Source organism: Coregonus clupeaformis, chromosome 1, assembly GCF_020615455.1.
Source record: "Coregonus clupeaformis isolate EN_2021a chromosome 1, ASM2061545v1, whole genome shotgun sequence".
Lineage (NCBI taxonomy): Eukaryota > Metazoa > Chordata > Actinopteri > Salmoniformes > Salmonidae > Coregonus > Coregonus clupeaformis.
Window position 1 is genome coordinate 72440136 of NC_059192.1, and position 14237 is coordinate 72454372.

The 14237-nt window shown below is 41.9% G+C and overlaps 1 protein-coding gene across 1 annotated transcript in view; it reads right to left on the minus strand.

Annotated features, from left to right (window-relative positions):
- Positions 1 to 14237, minus strand: part of macrod2 (mono-ADP ribosylhydrolase 2) — a gene marked incomplete at its 3' end in the record, with an annotated part of 1170384 nt that overhangs the window by 737762 nt on the left and 418385 nt on the right. Inside the window, exon 5 of the mRNA XM_041889532.1 lies at positions 8049 to 8165. Within this exon, the coding sequence (XP_041745466.1) occupies positions 8049 to 8165 (117 nt within the window). The remainder of the gene's footprint in view (positions 1 to 8048; positions 8166 to 14237) is intronic.

Below are 14237 nucleotides of genomic sequence, written 5' to 3' on the forward strand. Positions count from 1 at the left end.
TGAAGACATCAAAACTATGAAATAACATATATGGAATCATGTATTAACCAAAAAGGTGTTAAACAAATTCTTCAAATAGCCACCCTTTGCCTTGATGACAGCTTTGCACACTCTTGGCATTCTCTCAACCAGCTTCATGAGGTAGTCACCTGGAATGCATTTCAATTAACAGGTGTGCCTTTTTAAAAGTTAATTTGTGGAATTTCTTTCCTTCTTAATGTGTTTGAGCCAATCAGTTGTGTTGTGACAAGGTAGCCCTATTTGGCAGAAGATTGCCCTACTTGGTAAAAGACCAAGTCCATATTATGGCAAGAACAGCTCAAATAAGCAAAGAGAAATGACAGTCCATCATTACTTTAAGACATGAAGGTCAGTCAATACGGAACATTTCAAGAACTTAGAAAGTCTCTTAAAGTGCAGTCGCAAAAACCATCAAGCGCTATGATGAAACTGGCTCTCATGAGGACCGCCACAGGAATGGAGGACCCAGAGTTACCTCTGCTGCAGAGGATAAGTTCATTAGAGTTACCAGCCTCAGAAATTGCAGCCCAAATAAATGCTTCACAGACTTCAAGTAACAGACACATCTCAACATCAACTGTTCAGAGGAGACTGTGTGAATCAGGCCATGTTCGAATTGCTGCAAAGAAACCAATACTAAAGGACACCAATAAGAAGAAGAGACTTGCTTGGGCCAAGAAACACAAGCAATGGACATCAGACCGGTGGAAATTTGTCCTTTGGTCTGGAGTCCAAATTTGAGATTTTTGGTTCCAACCGCCGTGTCTTTGTGAGACACGATGTGCGTGAACGGGTGATCTCTGCATGTGTATTTCCCACCGTAAAGCATGGAGGAGGAGGTGTTATGGTGTGGGGGTGCTTTGCTGGTGACACTCTGTGATCTATTAAGAATTCAAGGCACACTTAACCAGTATGGCTACCACAGCATTCTGCAGCGATATGCCATCCCATCTGGTTTGGGCTTAGTGGGACTATCATTTGTTTTTCAACAGGAAAATGACCCAACACACCTCCAGGCTGTGTAAGGGCTATTTGACCAAGAAGGAGAGTGATGGAGTGCTGCATCAGATGACCTGGCCTCCACAATCCCCTGACCTCAACCAAATTGAGATGGTTTGGGATGAGTCGGATCTCAGAGTGAAGGAAAAGCAGTCAACGAGTGCTCAGCATATGTTGGAACTCCTTCAAGACTGTTGGAAAAGCATTCCAGGTGAAGCTGGTTGAGAGAATGCCAAGAGGGGGCAAAGGGTGGCTATTTGAACAATCTAAAATCTAAAATATAGTTTGATTTGTTTAACACTTTTCTGGTTACTACATGATTCCATATGTGTAATTTCATAGTTTTGATGTCTTCACTATTATTCTACAATGTAGAAAATAGTAAAAATAAAGAAAGCGCCTTGAATGAGTAGGTGTTCTAAAACTTTTGACCGGTAGTGTAGTGAACTATATAGGGAATAGGGTGCCATTTGAGACACATCCAAGGGTCAAATAGACCATTTCCCTGTCAGATGTAATAGACAGACAGGGTTTTATTTGGAGTCTTTCTGCTATGCTACGTGGATAATGATTAATCATTGATTAATAATCCTTGGCCCGACCATCATAATCAGTCCCAGATGTGAATAGGTACTCTCTCAAGTGGGTCTCAAATGCCACCCTATTCCCCATAGGGCCCAGGTCAAAATTAGTGCACTATATAGGGACTATATAGGGAATAGGCTGCAATTAGGGATGGAGCCTTAAAGGGGCAGTTTGTCAACCACTGAGCCTCAGCCTAAACTGCTTAGTGAGGACTAATGGACGGTCATTTTCTTCCTGAGGATAGAAAAAATATATATATCTCCAAATGGCCGGGTTTTATAGTTGTCATTTCCATTCGCTCAGCGCATCATGTCATGCTCCAAACATGAACAACTAAGATTTCACATCATTACTTTGAGCTACTTCCACTGAGGGGCAAACCAGTCCCTTTGAGACACCAAATTGTACCCCTATTTTCCCCCCCAAAATTGTACCCATATGAGCCCTGGTCAAAAGTAGTGCACTATATAAGGAATAGGTTGCCATTTGGGATGCAAACCAACTCTTTGCCCAGACATGAGGAAGCATTTTATTTCGTATTCCTTTACTAGTTGTACCTTCCCTCCTTTTCTTATAATTTCCATATTAGCTAAAGTGATATAATTTACCAGCGCCCTTGACAGATTGTGATCTGTGCCTGAGGCCAGTTGGTTGGAGAGATTCACATTTGATGAGAAGAATAACCTTGTTTTCTCTGTCTATCTCTCTGTTTCTCTCTTCTCTCTCTCTCTCTCTCTCTCTCTCTCTCTCTCTCTCTCTCTCTCTCTCTCTCTCTCTCTCTCTCTCTCTCTCTCTCTCTCTCTCTCTCTCTCTCTCTCTCTCTCTCTCTCTCTCTCTCTCTCTCTCTCTCTCTCTCTCTCTCTCTCTCTCTCTCTCTCTCTCTCTCTCTCTCTCTCTCTCTCTCTCTCTCTCTCTCTCTCTCTCTCTCTGATTCTCTCTCTATATCTCTGTTTTTCTCTCTCTCTCATCGTACATTTGACAGAAAGAATACTCTTTCATGAAGCTTTTAAGGTGACTGTATAAAACCACAATGCACTATACAGTGCAAAAGATACTGTACTTGAGAACAACCCTACATACAAGGGTTAGAAGCTGTTTGAGAGAAGTCCCATTGAGTCCTATTCACTACTAGGAGAAGAGTCTAGACCGGCTCCTTTCAACGCAACTACAGAATGTATTTCATCTCATAGAACTCGGATATGGTAGAGCAATACTATTCTACCTTAGACCTTCACTTAGTGACATTTGCTATTTTCTATTTTTTTACTTATCTATTTTTTACTTAACACTTTTAAAAAACTGCATTGTTGGTTAAGGGCTTGTAAGTAAGCATTACACTTGTTGTATTCGGCGCATGTTGCAAATAACATTTGATTTGATATGATTTGATTAGAAAGAAAGGGTCTGCGGCTCTTTGGACTTGCTCTCATCAGCACCCTGAGACAGGAGAGGAGAACTCTGCTCCTTGCGGGAGAGAGATCCAAAGCTACTCTGGATAACTAAATTAAAGAGGTTTTCCGGAACTTTGGCGACTAGGTCATAATTTTTTTTTACTTCCCGCTTTGGGCTGGATGTATCAATCATGAATAATCTATGAGCAGAATTACTGTCTTACCTCAATTAGCCACGAAATCTCTAGCTTGAAAGCGACTATTTTCTGGAAGCTGTCTGGCGCCATTTTGAGTAATGCAAGCTTGGCCCACATGGGCCAGCCTCATAGCAATTCGAGTTCCAGCCACTGAGCTTCTGCCCCTCGCCATTTGAGTGACAGCTACTGTAGCAAGATGCACATTGACGAGTTGAACAGTGGAAGAAGAAGAAGGCTGGCCCAGGCCTACCCAGCGTTATCCAATGAGGTTCCAGGGCGGGCCAAACGGCTCAGTGACACAGAAGAGAGAGCAAAGATGTACTTCACATATACTGTATGACGTACTACGCAATTTTCAGGGACCCGTTTTGGCTCTTGAGTGCTACTTTCAGAACTATAGGCAAAAAAATATGCAAATATTCCGGAAAGTCTCTTCAAGGCCTCACTCTCCAGGGGGGGACTACAGCCCCCAGCTGAAACTGGTCTCAGAGGAGAGGAGAGGTGAGGCGGAGGAGAGGAGGGGAGAGGGGGAGAGGTTGGCATTGGCCTGCTTCCCTATGGTACAGTACAGGGCTGTCCTGAGGGAGATATTGGGAAATTTGGGGGGGAACAGATTGGGAACGGTGCCCCAGTGTTTGGGTAAAATTGGAAAGCGTGGAGAAAGGCCACATCCTTGGAAATGAGAGACTTGTCTTTGCCAAGAATTAAACGGTAAACAGCCCATCTGTTCTGTCCTCTCTCTCTCTCGCTCTCTCTCTTTCTCTCACGCTCTCTCTCTTTCTCACACTCAGTTTCTCTCTCTCTCTCTGTCTGTCCCTCGTTCTTCCACCTTTTACTTGACAGTCTTGGAAATGGGATGGATATTACCATCTGTAAACATATGTCAGGTGTGTGGTGTGTGTGTGCATGTGTGTGTGTGTGCGTCTAGTCACAAAATAAGGCATGACAGGGTCTGGTTTTAAAACAATAAATACACATACATATATTAACATACCAGCGCCCCGCACTCACGATCACACTGCCGCCGTAGCAGCCATGACATCATTCTGTTATGTTGAAGTTTGACTCTGATGTGTTCCCAAACACTACCTGATTATATTGTGTGATACTAAGGAACAATATGATGTATGTTGGGATTCTGTGTGGTTCCTTACCCTAATGATTCATCTGCAGTGAAGCTTTTCCACAGAGTGACCTAAGTGTACGGTGGCCATATTAGCTTAGAGTCTCGTACCTATGGAGAGTTAGTGTGACTCTGACCCAATTTCCATGGATATGTGACTCTTCCATAGACGTCTGACTGTTGAAATATGGCCTATGTATTCACCACACCACACAGGCTGATAGCCAACCCAGCACAGCCCATGTTTCAATTACCCAAACAGTATCTGTTTGAATCATTAGTCAAATCAACTTCAAATCAAATCGTTTATGAAACAGACACAAGTGAAAACATTAATATCAAAGGAGAAATTAATAAAGTGAATTTCTATATTTCTATATTTCCTGGGGTTGGCAACATTCACCTCGTTAGTAAGCGAGAATGGCAAACGTCTTTGAATTAGCTTCATTTCAATTTCAGTAAGTCCACTTCATTTACATTAGCCCAGGGGAGAGTACATAATTGTGTGTTTGTATGAAAAACTAGAGCGTCTAAATCCTTTATATGTACACACGTAGGCTAGCCTTGAACTAAACACCACATATGAAACCCATATATTCCATTCAAATTTTCTACAGATGTAGGATCTTAATTTGGTCACTATTTTGTTGCTGAGAATTTTCCTGCGTGATTTGCAAAAAGTCACTGAAAACCCACGGTTATATTAACAATATTGTACTTTTCATGTAGCCTACTTTTGGACAGCTAATAGCCTAACCACCGATCAAGCAACATTACTAAATGTTCAAATCCTGTTGCCGCAGGATTATTTTGCTATGACAATATAGGTCAAATTAAGATCCTAAATCTGTATATATTATTTATTATATCAGTGTGTGTGTGTGTGTGTGTGTGTGTAAAAAGGGGCAAAGCAGGAAATACAAACCAGGCTGAGCAGAGCATAATGTCAATCAAAACAAACAAGGAAATGTTGATTACCAGCAAATTAAAATGAAACATAATACAAACCTTTGTACCACTGTTTGTCTTCGCTATTGTAACTGTTTTGTTCATTTTGGGAGGGGAACAAGAATGTTTTGTGAGGATTTTATGAATTGATCAAATGAGAACAGAACACTCCGTAGTGACAGGCTCAGAATGGCTGCGTAGGCAGAGGACAACAGATATTAAGTCACACAAGGACAATTCATGACAAAAAAGAAAATAATATGAACGTCTGAAAGACTTCTGATAGAGACTTCAGATAGAGGCTACGTTCCAAGTGGAACCCTATTTCTTACATAGTGCACTACTTTCAACCAGGGAACATAGGGTTCTGGTGAAAAGTTGTGCATTATATAGGGAATAGGGTGCCATTTTGGAAGCAACCAGAGAAAATAGTTATTTAGTCAAAGCCTAGCATTCACAGACAGACAGAAGGGAAGTTAAAAAAGCTGTCAATTTCCAAGAGCAGTCAACAGTGGAAATAGTAAGGATGACAGTGATGCGAACAAGAGGAAAAAATAAATATGTTTGGGATTTAGCAGCAGAGAAGTGTCATATTGAAGAGAAAACTAACTGACAAGACTTATTTCAATCAATTTGTTGCTCTCTTTTTTTCTGATGCATTCCAAACTCATGTTATTATATCTGGGATATGAGGTAACAACAGGGCCTGGCCTATGTTAAAGTGTTAAAAAAGTACATAGTGTTTGTTAGGTATTAGGCCTGTGTTAAAAGATGCTTAAAATGATTAAAAGACAAAAAAAAACTATTGTGATTGTGTTGAATTGTGTTTGGGAAATAAAGATGGACATGGTCTTAAAAAGGTAGTGGTAATATTTATTTCAGTACAGAAATGTGTAGACGGCTTAACTTACCCTGTCCCGTAGCTGTATCAAGATACCACTTTTTTGGGACAAACTATGTTTTCAAAACTGTTATGTTTACATGAATTCAGATTATTTCCAGGGATACACAAATCCTGAAATATATGTAGATAACTTTGTTAGAAAGAATGCTATATTTCACTTGACGGAATGATGCTGAATGTAAAAAATGTCTCAACTTAAACTACTCTCCCCTACAGAAGATGTGCCCAGGGCCCGAGATTGTTTCCAACTTGTGATATAGTGACATAGTAAGTTATTAAACTATGACATTTGACATGGATAGCTATTAAATTGTAATGGAAGTGTCAGACAGTGTTGCCATAGCAGACAATGAAACAGACTGTGTGTCCATGCGTGTGTGTGCACGTGTGTGTGTTTTCCATAGCAGTCAATGGAACCACCTGTCCGTCATCCTGCATGACTCATGGGTTTATCTGCTTGGCCTGTTTGACAGCTTTAAGACACATTAAACACAAACCAATTTCTCCATAACTTTCATTTGCTTCCAACCCTCTTCTAATTTCACAGGCTCTCTTGGTCCTGTATCTGGGTCAGTCCCAAATGGCACCCTATTCCCTTTATAGGGCACTACTTTCAACCAGCTAGTGAAAAGTAGTACACTATATAGGGAATAGGGTGCAATTTGGGAGGCACCCCCTCTCTCTGTTTTACAGAAACTCTTCAGGGACAAGGCACTACCACTGGGATGTTTAATACAGTATGACAGAACTGTACCAAAGAAAAATACACTTGTTTTTTTGTTTGTAAACTCTAACCCTACCATATTATTCCAGCTTTGTTTGGAACGTTGTTTGTGGCAGCTTTTTAAGAGTGGCAAGTGCATTACAAATAATTACCCATGGACCTATATCACCCCATCACTCCCCCAATCCAGCTGTGTCCACAGACACACCTCTTCATCCATTACCAGTCTCTCTCTCTCTCTCTCTCTCTCTCTCTCTCTCTCTCTCTCTCTCTCTCTCTCTCTCTCTCTCTCTCTCTCTCTCTCTCTCTCTCTCTCTCTCTCTCTCTCTCTCTCTCTCTCTCTCTCTCTCTCTCTCTCTCTCTCTCTCCTCTCTCTCTCTCTCTCTCTCTCTCTCTCTCACACACACACACACGCAGACAAATGCATGTTATACACCTCCTACCTGCCTCCTATTCCTGAAAAATCCCTGTAAAGGGGAATAGTGTGCCATTTGGGATGCAGACTTTGTGTACAGATGGCACCTTCAACAGGGCGTAGAACAAACACCTACCCATCATAATCATAATGACTCTGCTAATAATAAGAACCCATTCATCAGTAATGGCCAATCACTACTAATAAACGATGATGGAACTGTTGTTCTATATCCAAAAATAAACAAATAAAGTGTGCAAGCAACTGTCAATTCGATGGGCTGATTGATAGGATTCATCCCAAAATTACTAAAATGTCCCCAATGTGATTCAGTATGCAGTGAGGCAGTGGTGTGATTCACAATGTCAGTGTAGTCATTATGTAATGTTGCAGACATCACTGGCAACAATATCTTACAGAAGGGATATACTGGACATCATTGCAACCAATTTTGCCTATGGGGTAGGTTAACTGTGATCTTGTAGCTGGTGGGTGGGTGGTGTAGTGATAATTAGGATGGCAGTCATGTTGTTACAATGTTCCGATTGGCTGTAATGCATAGCAGCAACATCATGTCCCAACGTTTCACATGTTCAGCGACATGTTTCACAGGGATCATGTTCAATGTGTAGGGATCATATAGAATGAACTGTATTCATTGCAGGTATTGTGTAGCGTCCAAACAGCACCCACGGCAGGGAAAATTGTAACAGGGATCATAATGGATTAAACGGTACTCACATCTAGCCGGTAGGTCGTAGCCACAGGTGATCTTGGCGTTGCCGGTTTCACAGCCGTTGAGTGTGATGCATTCTTCATATAGACAGGAGCCTGCCGCTTTATGTATGCAGCCGTCAACTGGAAACAGAGAGACAGAAAGACACATACGTGTTAGTCTTACTAAGTTAGCTGTGGTGTGCTAGCTAGTTAGCTGTGTTGTGCTAGTTAGCTGTTGTGTGCTAGCTAGTTAGCTGTGTTGCACTAGTTAGCTGTTGTGTGCTAGCTAGTTAGCTGTGTTGTGCTAGTTAGCTGTTGTGTGCTAGCTAGTTAGCTGTGTTGCACTAGTTAGCTGTTGTGTGCTAGCTAGTTAGCTGTGTTGCGCTAGTTAGCTGTTGTGTGCTAGCTAGTAAGCTGTGTTGCGCTAGTTATCTGTGTTATACTATTTAGCTGTTGTGTGCTAGCTAGTTAGCTGTGTTATGCCGGCTAGTTAGCTGTGGTGGGCTACTAGCAGCCATGTGTCATGTCACCTTACACAGTTAAGTCGACCTGAGGTCAGATTTGTCTTACACTAAAATACAGCTTCCATAACCCATTGAAAACCACCCACTGATGCTTCTCTCACTACAACACAAACATGGTCAGCCAAAAAGACGAAAGTCAGTTAGCTACAAAGTCTGTACTGATGTATTTGTCCTCTTTCTTCCTCAGATACGCCCAAACATTCTTCCAACGCTCTCCACATCTCTTTACCCTCATACATTATCAGTGGCTTATGGGTCTGTTGCACATGTTTCTAGTGTTATTTGACCACTGAAGCAAGAGGCCCCTGCTGCTAGTAAATATTGACAGAAATAGGCTCAGCAAGAAATAAATTAGCTACTGTTTGAATCTCATAATGCCTCCACAGAGTAGCCACAGACACAGACACACAAACACACACAAAGTAGTATTTTGGACGCAGTAATTGCAGAATAACTGCAGCTATAGTACACTCTAACTGCAGTTACATTGCAAAATTACTGCAGTAAAAAAAAATGGTGTTACTTTGGACGCAGCACAGTATTTGCAGCGCACTGCAGTTATACTGCATTCTGACTGCAATCTTTTTTCATAAGGGGACACTGCACATAACACACATTTCCTGTAATCTTTCACTCATATCATCAGCTAGGGTACAGTGATACTCCATCACTATGTTCTGGATGGTTTATTGTTTTATATCATGTCCTCTGTGGTAGGAGGCCTAAGTGTGTTATAATGTGGATTTGTGTTCCGGTTCTGTCCTGAGTGTTCCTTCCCTTCCTAGTTGATGTGTGTCCTACTTGGCCCCTGGGTAAATCCCTGCCCACTAAGGTTCTAATTCACCGGGTTAATGTGTGTGTGTGTGTGTGTGTGTGTGTGTAAGGATATGTCATGTTTTCTTTCTCTCTAGTGAAGCTGATTATTACGTCCATACACAACTTTTCAAAAAAGGCTATACAAAACTTTGCTTCTAAGTCATGATGCATCTGCACTGGTAACATCTCTGAGAGTTCAGAGTGAACCTGGTTTTCTCCAGGGCCAAGTGAACCTAGCCTGGGTACCAGTCTATTTGTGGCATCACTCCACTTCTTGCCTAGTGATAACACAGACTGGTACCCAAGCTAAGGAAAACCAGCCAGGCCATGGGAGTCTGAGCACAGCCTCCCTCAATCTTCCCACACAGCAATCTTCCCACACAGCACCTTTTCCCATGTACAAGTCATGAAAAGTGAAACTGATTATAAAGTCCATACAACTTTCTTCAAAGTCTTATTGAACCTGGACAGGTGAGAGAACTTCTCTGAGAGCAGATTAGACTCCGCATTCTTTTGGGTCTCCTGTGGTGCAACACAGAGTCTAGGGAGAGTGAACTGAGTTCTCCTGGGTCCAGGTGGGAGCCAGTCAGGAGCCAGCCTCTCTTCCTCCTCCAAGACCCTCCTCCCCATACACACACAGTCTCCCTAGTGAAGGACTGTTTTCTCGCTCTCGCTCTCTCGCTCAAGCTTGATACACAGTCTGTATCAACACCTGAACAGGTGCGAGAACTTCACTGAGAGCAGGATGCTCCATGCTCCCTCTAAGTCTGCTTACCTTGAACAGGTGCATGGTGAACTAACTAGGTCTTTCTCCAGAGCCCAGGTAGAGCCAGCCAGGAGCCAGCCTCCCCTCTTCCCCCAACACCCCTCTCCCCAGACTCACACATCATCAGGTCGTCTGCACTGACTGTAAGTCGCTCTGGATAAGAGTGTCTGCTGATTCACCAAAATGTAAATGTAAAATCCCCATTGATGGACTGTTCTCTCTTTTGTGAAGCTGGATACACAGTCCATATGAAACTCTCCTAAATATCAACACCTGGACAGATGAGAACACTTCTCTACGAGCTGGGCCTACATTATCCTGAGCCCCTGTCTGCTCACCTTGACCCAGCCAGGAGCCAGCTTAACTTTTCCCCCAAGACCCCTATCTCCAGACACACTGCCTCTTCAGTGAAACTGATTATTAAGTCTGTATGAAACATTTCTCCATCTTAGACGACACCTGGACATAGAACTTCTCAGACCAGGGCCTCCATTCTCCTGAGTCCAAGTATGAGGTCCTCATCTGGAACAGGTGCATAGTGAACTGGGTTTTCCCCAGAGCCAGTTTCCCCATGTGTAACCATCCAGAAAGCAGGCAGGCCATGGAAGACAGAGCACAGCACAGCCCACATCTCTCCATCTCCCCTTCCTCCCCCAGGACCCTTCTCTCCCCAGACACACACACAGACCTCATACCTCCATCTTCACATCCATCTACCCTCTTCCCACAGGAACCTTCTCCTCTCTTCCCAGACACCCACAGCTCTCTCTGGGTAACATCAGTGTGGGGCCTGGGCTAGTGCCTGGATAATCTATTATCCATGACTGCTGTGGGAGACACTGGGTGGTGGGAGACCAGCTAGAAAGGAGGATAGATAGAGCATATCTACGTCCCAAATAGCACTCTATTGCCTATTCAGTGCAGCACTTTTGACCAGGGCCAATACGGCTCTAGTCAAAAGTACTGCACTATGTAGGGAATAGGGCACTATTTTGGACACACACCATATCCCAGATAAAGGAGATGGAAACTTCTCTTCTTAGCAGGTAGTATGTCATGTGTGGAGCTGCACCAAAAACAGACTGCATCCCAAATAGCACCCTATTCCCTATAAAGTGTACTACTTTTGACCAAGGCCTATAGAACTGGGCAAAAGTAGTACACTATACACTGTGTGCACAATTATTAGGCAGGTTGTATGTTTGAGGATTAATTGTATTATTGAACAACTACAGTGCTCTCGGTCAATCCAAAATGTTAATAAACCTCAAACCTGAATATTTAAGAAAGTAAAAGTGAGGTTTTGGCTTTCTTTGGAGAATATCTATGTGTGCACAATTATTGGGCAACTATTAGTGTGCAGAATTATTACGCAACTAAATTAAAAACGAAAAGTTTCCCATCTCACTTGTTTATTTTCATTTGTTAAAGTGAGAATAATAAACAAACAACTCAAAATTTACAAATAAACATTTCTGACATTTCAAAAAAAAAATCTGTGACCAATATAGCCACCCTTCTTTCAATAACAGTCATAAGCCTTCCATCCATGGAGTCTGTCAGTTTCTTGATCTGTTGACAATCAACTTTTTGTGCAGCAGCAACCACAGCCTCCCAGACACTGGTCAGAGAGGTGTACTGTTTTCCTTCACCGTAAATCGACCGTTTAAGAAGGGACCACAAGTTCTCAATAGGGTTTAGGTCAGGTGAGGAAGGGGGCCATGTCATTATTCTTTCATCTTTAAGGCCTTTACTGGCTAGCCACGCAGTGGAGTACTTGAGTACTGGAGTGGTCCTCTGTAGCTCAGCTGGTAGAGCACGGCGCTTGTAACGCCAAGGTAGTGGGTTACACCCATACACAAAAAATGTATGCACGCATGACTGTAAGTCACTTTGGATAAAAGCGTCTGCTAAATGGCATATTATTATTATTATTATTATACTTCGATGCATGCGATGGAGCATTGTCCTGCATAAAAATCATGGTCTTCTTGAAAGATGCAGACTTTTTCCTGTACCACTGCTTGAACAAAGTGTCTTCTAAAAACTGGCAGTAGGTTTGAGAGTTGAGTTTGAGTCTATCTTCAACCCGAAAAGGTCCAACTAGCTCATCTTTAATAACACCAGCCCATACCAGTACCCCACCTCCACCATGCTGGCGTCTGAGTCGAAGTGGAGCTCCGTGCCCGTTACTGATCCAGCCACGGGCCCATCCATCTGGTCCGTGAAGAGTCACTCTCATCTCATCAGTCCATAAAACCTTTGAAAAATCTGTCTTCAGATATTTCTTGGCCCAGTCTTGACATTTCAACTTATGTGTCTTGTTCAGTGGTGGTGGGTTTCAGCCTTCCTTACCTTGGGCATGTCTCTGAGCACTGAACACCTTGTACTTCTGGGCACTCCAGGTAGGTTGCAGTTCTGGAATATGACAGCACTGGAGGATAATGGGTTCCTGGTAGCTTCATGTTTGATTCTTCTCAAATCTTTGGCAGTTAATTTGCGTCTTTTTTTCTCTACACGGTTCTTGCGACCCTGTTGACTATTTCCAACAAAACGTTTGATGGTTCTGTGATCACGCACCAATATCTTAGCAATTTCAAGAGTGCTGCATCCCTCTGAAATACTTTTTACAATTTTTGACTTTTCAGAGTCAGTTAAATCTATTTTTTGGACCATTTTGCCTAAGGAAAAGAAGCTGCCTAATAATTATACACACCTTGGTATAGGGTGTTGATCTCCTTAGGCCACACCCTCCCTCATTACACAAATACACATCACCTGATATGCTTAAATCCAATAAGCATTCCAGTTTATATAGCTTGGAGTTGGGAAATATGCATAATAATGATGATATGGTCAAAATGCTGACTTGCCTAATAATTGTGCACACAGTGTATACAGGGACATCAATGGTTCAGGCTGCTGCACAGACCCTACGGAAACTCTAGTCTACAGCGCCCCGTTAAATTGTGTTTAAGAGCATTTTTTAACTCTCTAAATGGTTTAAATGACTGAGAAATAGATGTCATTGCTGCAATAGTTTGTGAGTGGGAAACATATAGCATCATCCTCAATTGACATGTTGAATTATTTTTCCATATTAAATTATTTGATATTGCGCTAGTTTCCCTAATGTGGACAGTTTGTGTTACTACACTAACAAAATCCAGTTGTTTTTACGTTAACTTACTGGCAGCCAGTTACCTGTAAGCTACTGTAAAAAAAAAAAAAAAAGGACAGTAATGTACTGTTAAACCAAAGTTTATTTGGAATTTATGGTAACATACTGTACCTTTTTTACACTAACTTACAGGTAACTGTCTGCCAGTAAGTTACCATAAAAACAACATGATTTTATTTACAGTGTACCTTACACAAGCTTGCATTTTCACCACATACAACTTAGTGGAATTACACATCCTTTTAACCTCAGATTGGGTTTCCTTTTTCGTAAGGGCCATAAACATAAACATTGTGGCACAAGGTGATGAGTTGATAAATGGCTACTACAGGTTCTCATCTATCCACTGGTATATGTAGTATACCAAAGGTCTTTTAGAAGAGCGCAAGCGGTACATGTCGCAGCGGATATTGTCCCAATTCCATTGATTTCAATACAATATTGTTATGAGTGATCAATTTGTGCATGCTATTGATTACAGTAGAACAAGCTAATCAATTTCAGTCTGTAGTGACCACTTGGTAAATGTTGGTGCGTGAGCAGTTTATAAGGTACTAATTTAACAAAATACAAGTAATCTGAACACAAGTGGGACACGTGTGTAGGGAGTTACTGTAATCTCTTGGTCTTCAACATATCACCATTTACAATGAGTGTACAAAACATTATGAACACCTGCTCTTTTAAAAACGGTGTTTTGACACTCGGCTATGAATAAAACATACAGGAAACAGCAACAGTATCATTGTCAACGTATGTTTCAGGAATGTTTAGCGCTGTCCCAGACCAAAAAAAATCTTGGTCGACCGAATGTCATCTGTTCTTTAGACCAATCGATTGATCGACATTTTAAAACGTGTATTTTTCCATATATACAGTGGGGAAAAAAAGTATTTAGTCAGCCACCAATTGTGCAAGTTCTCCCA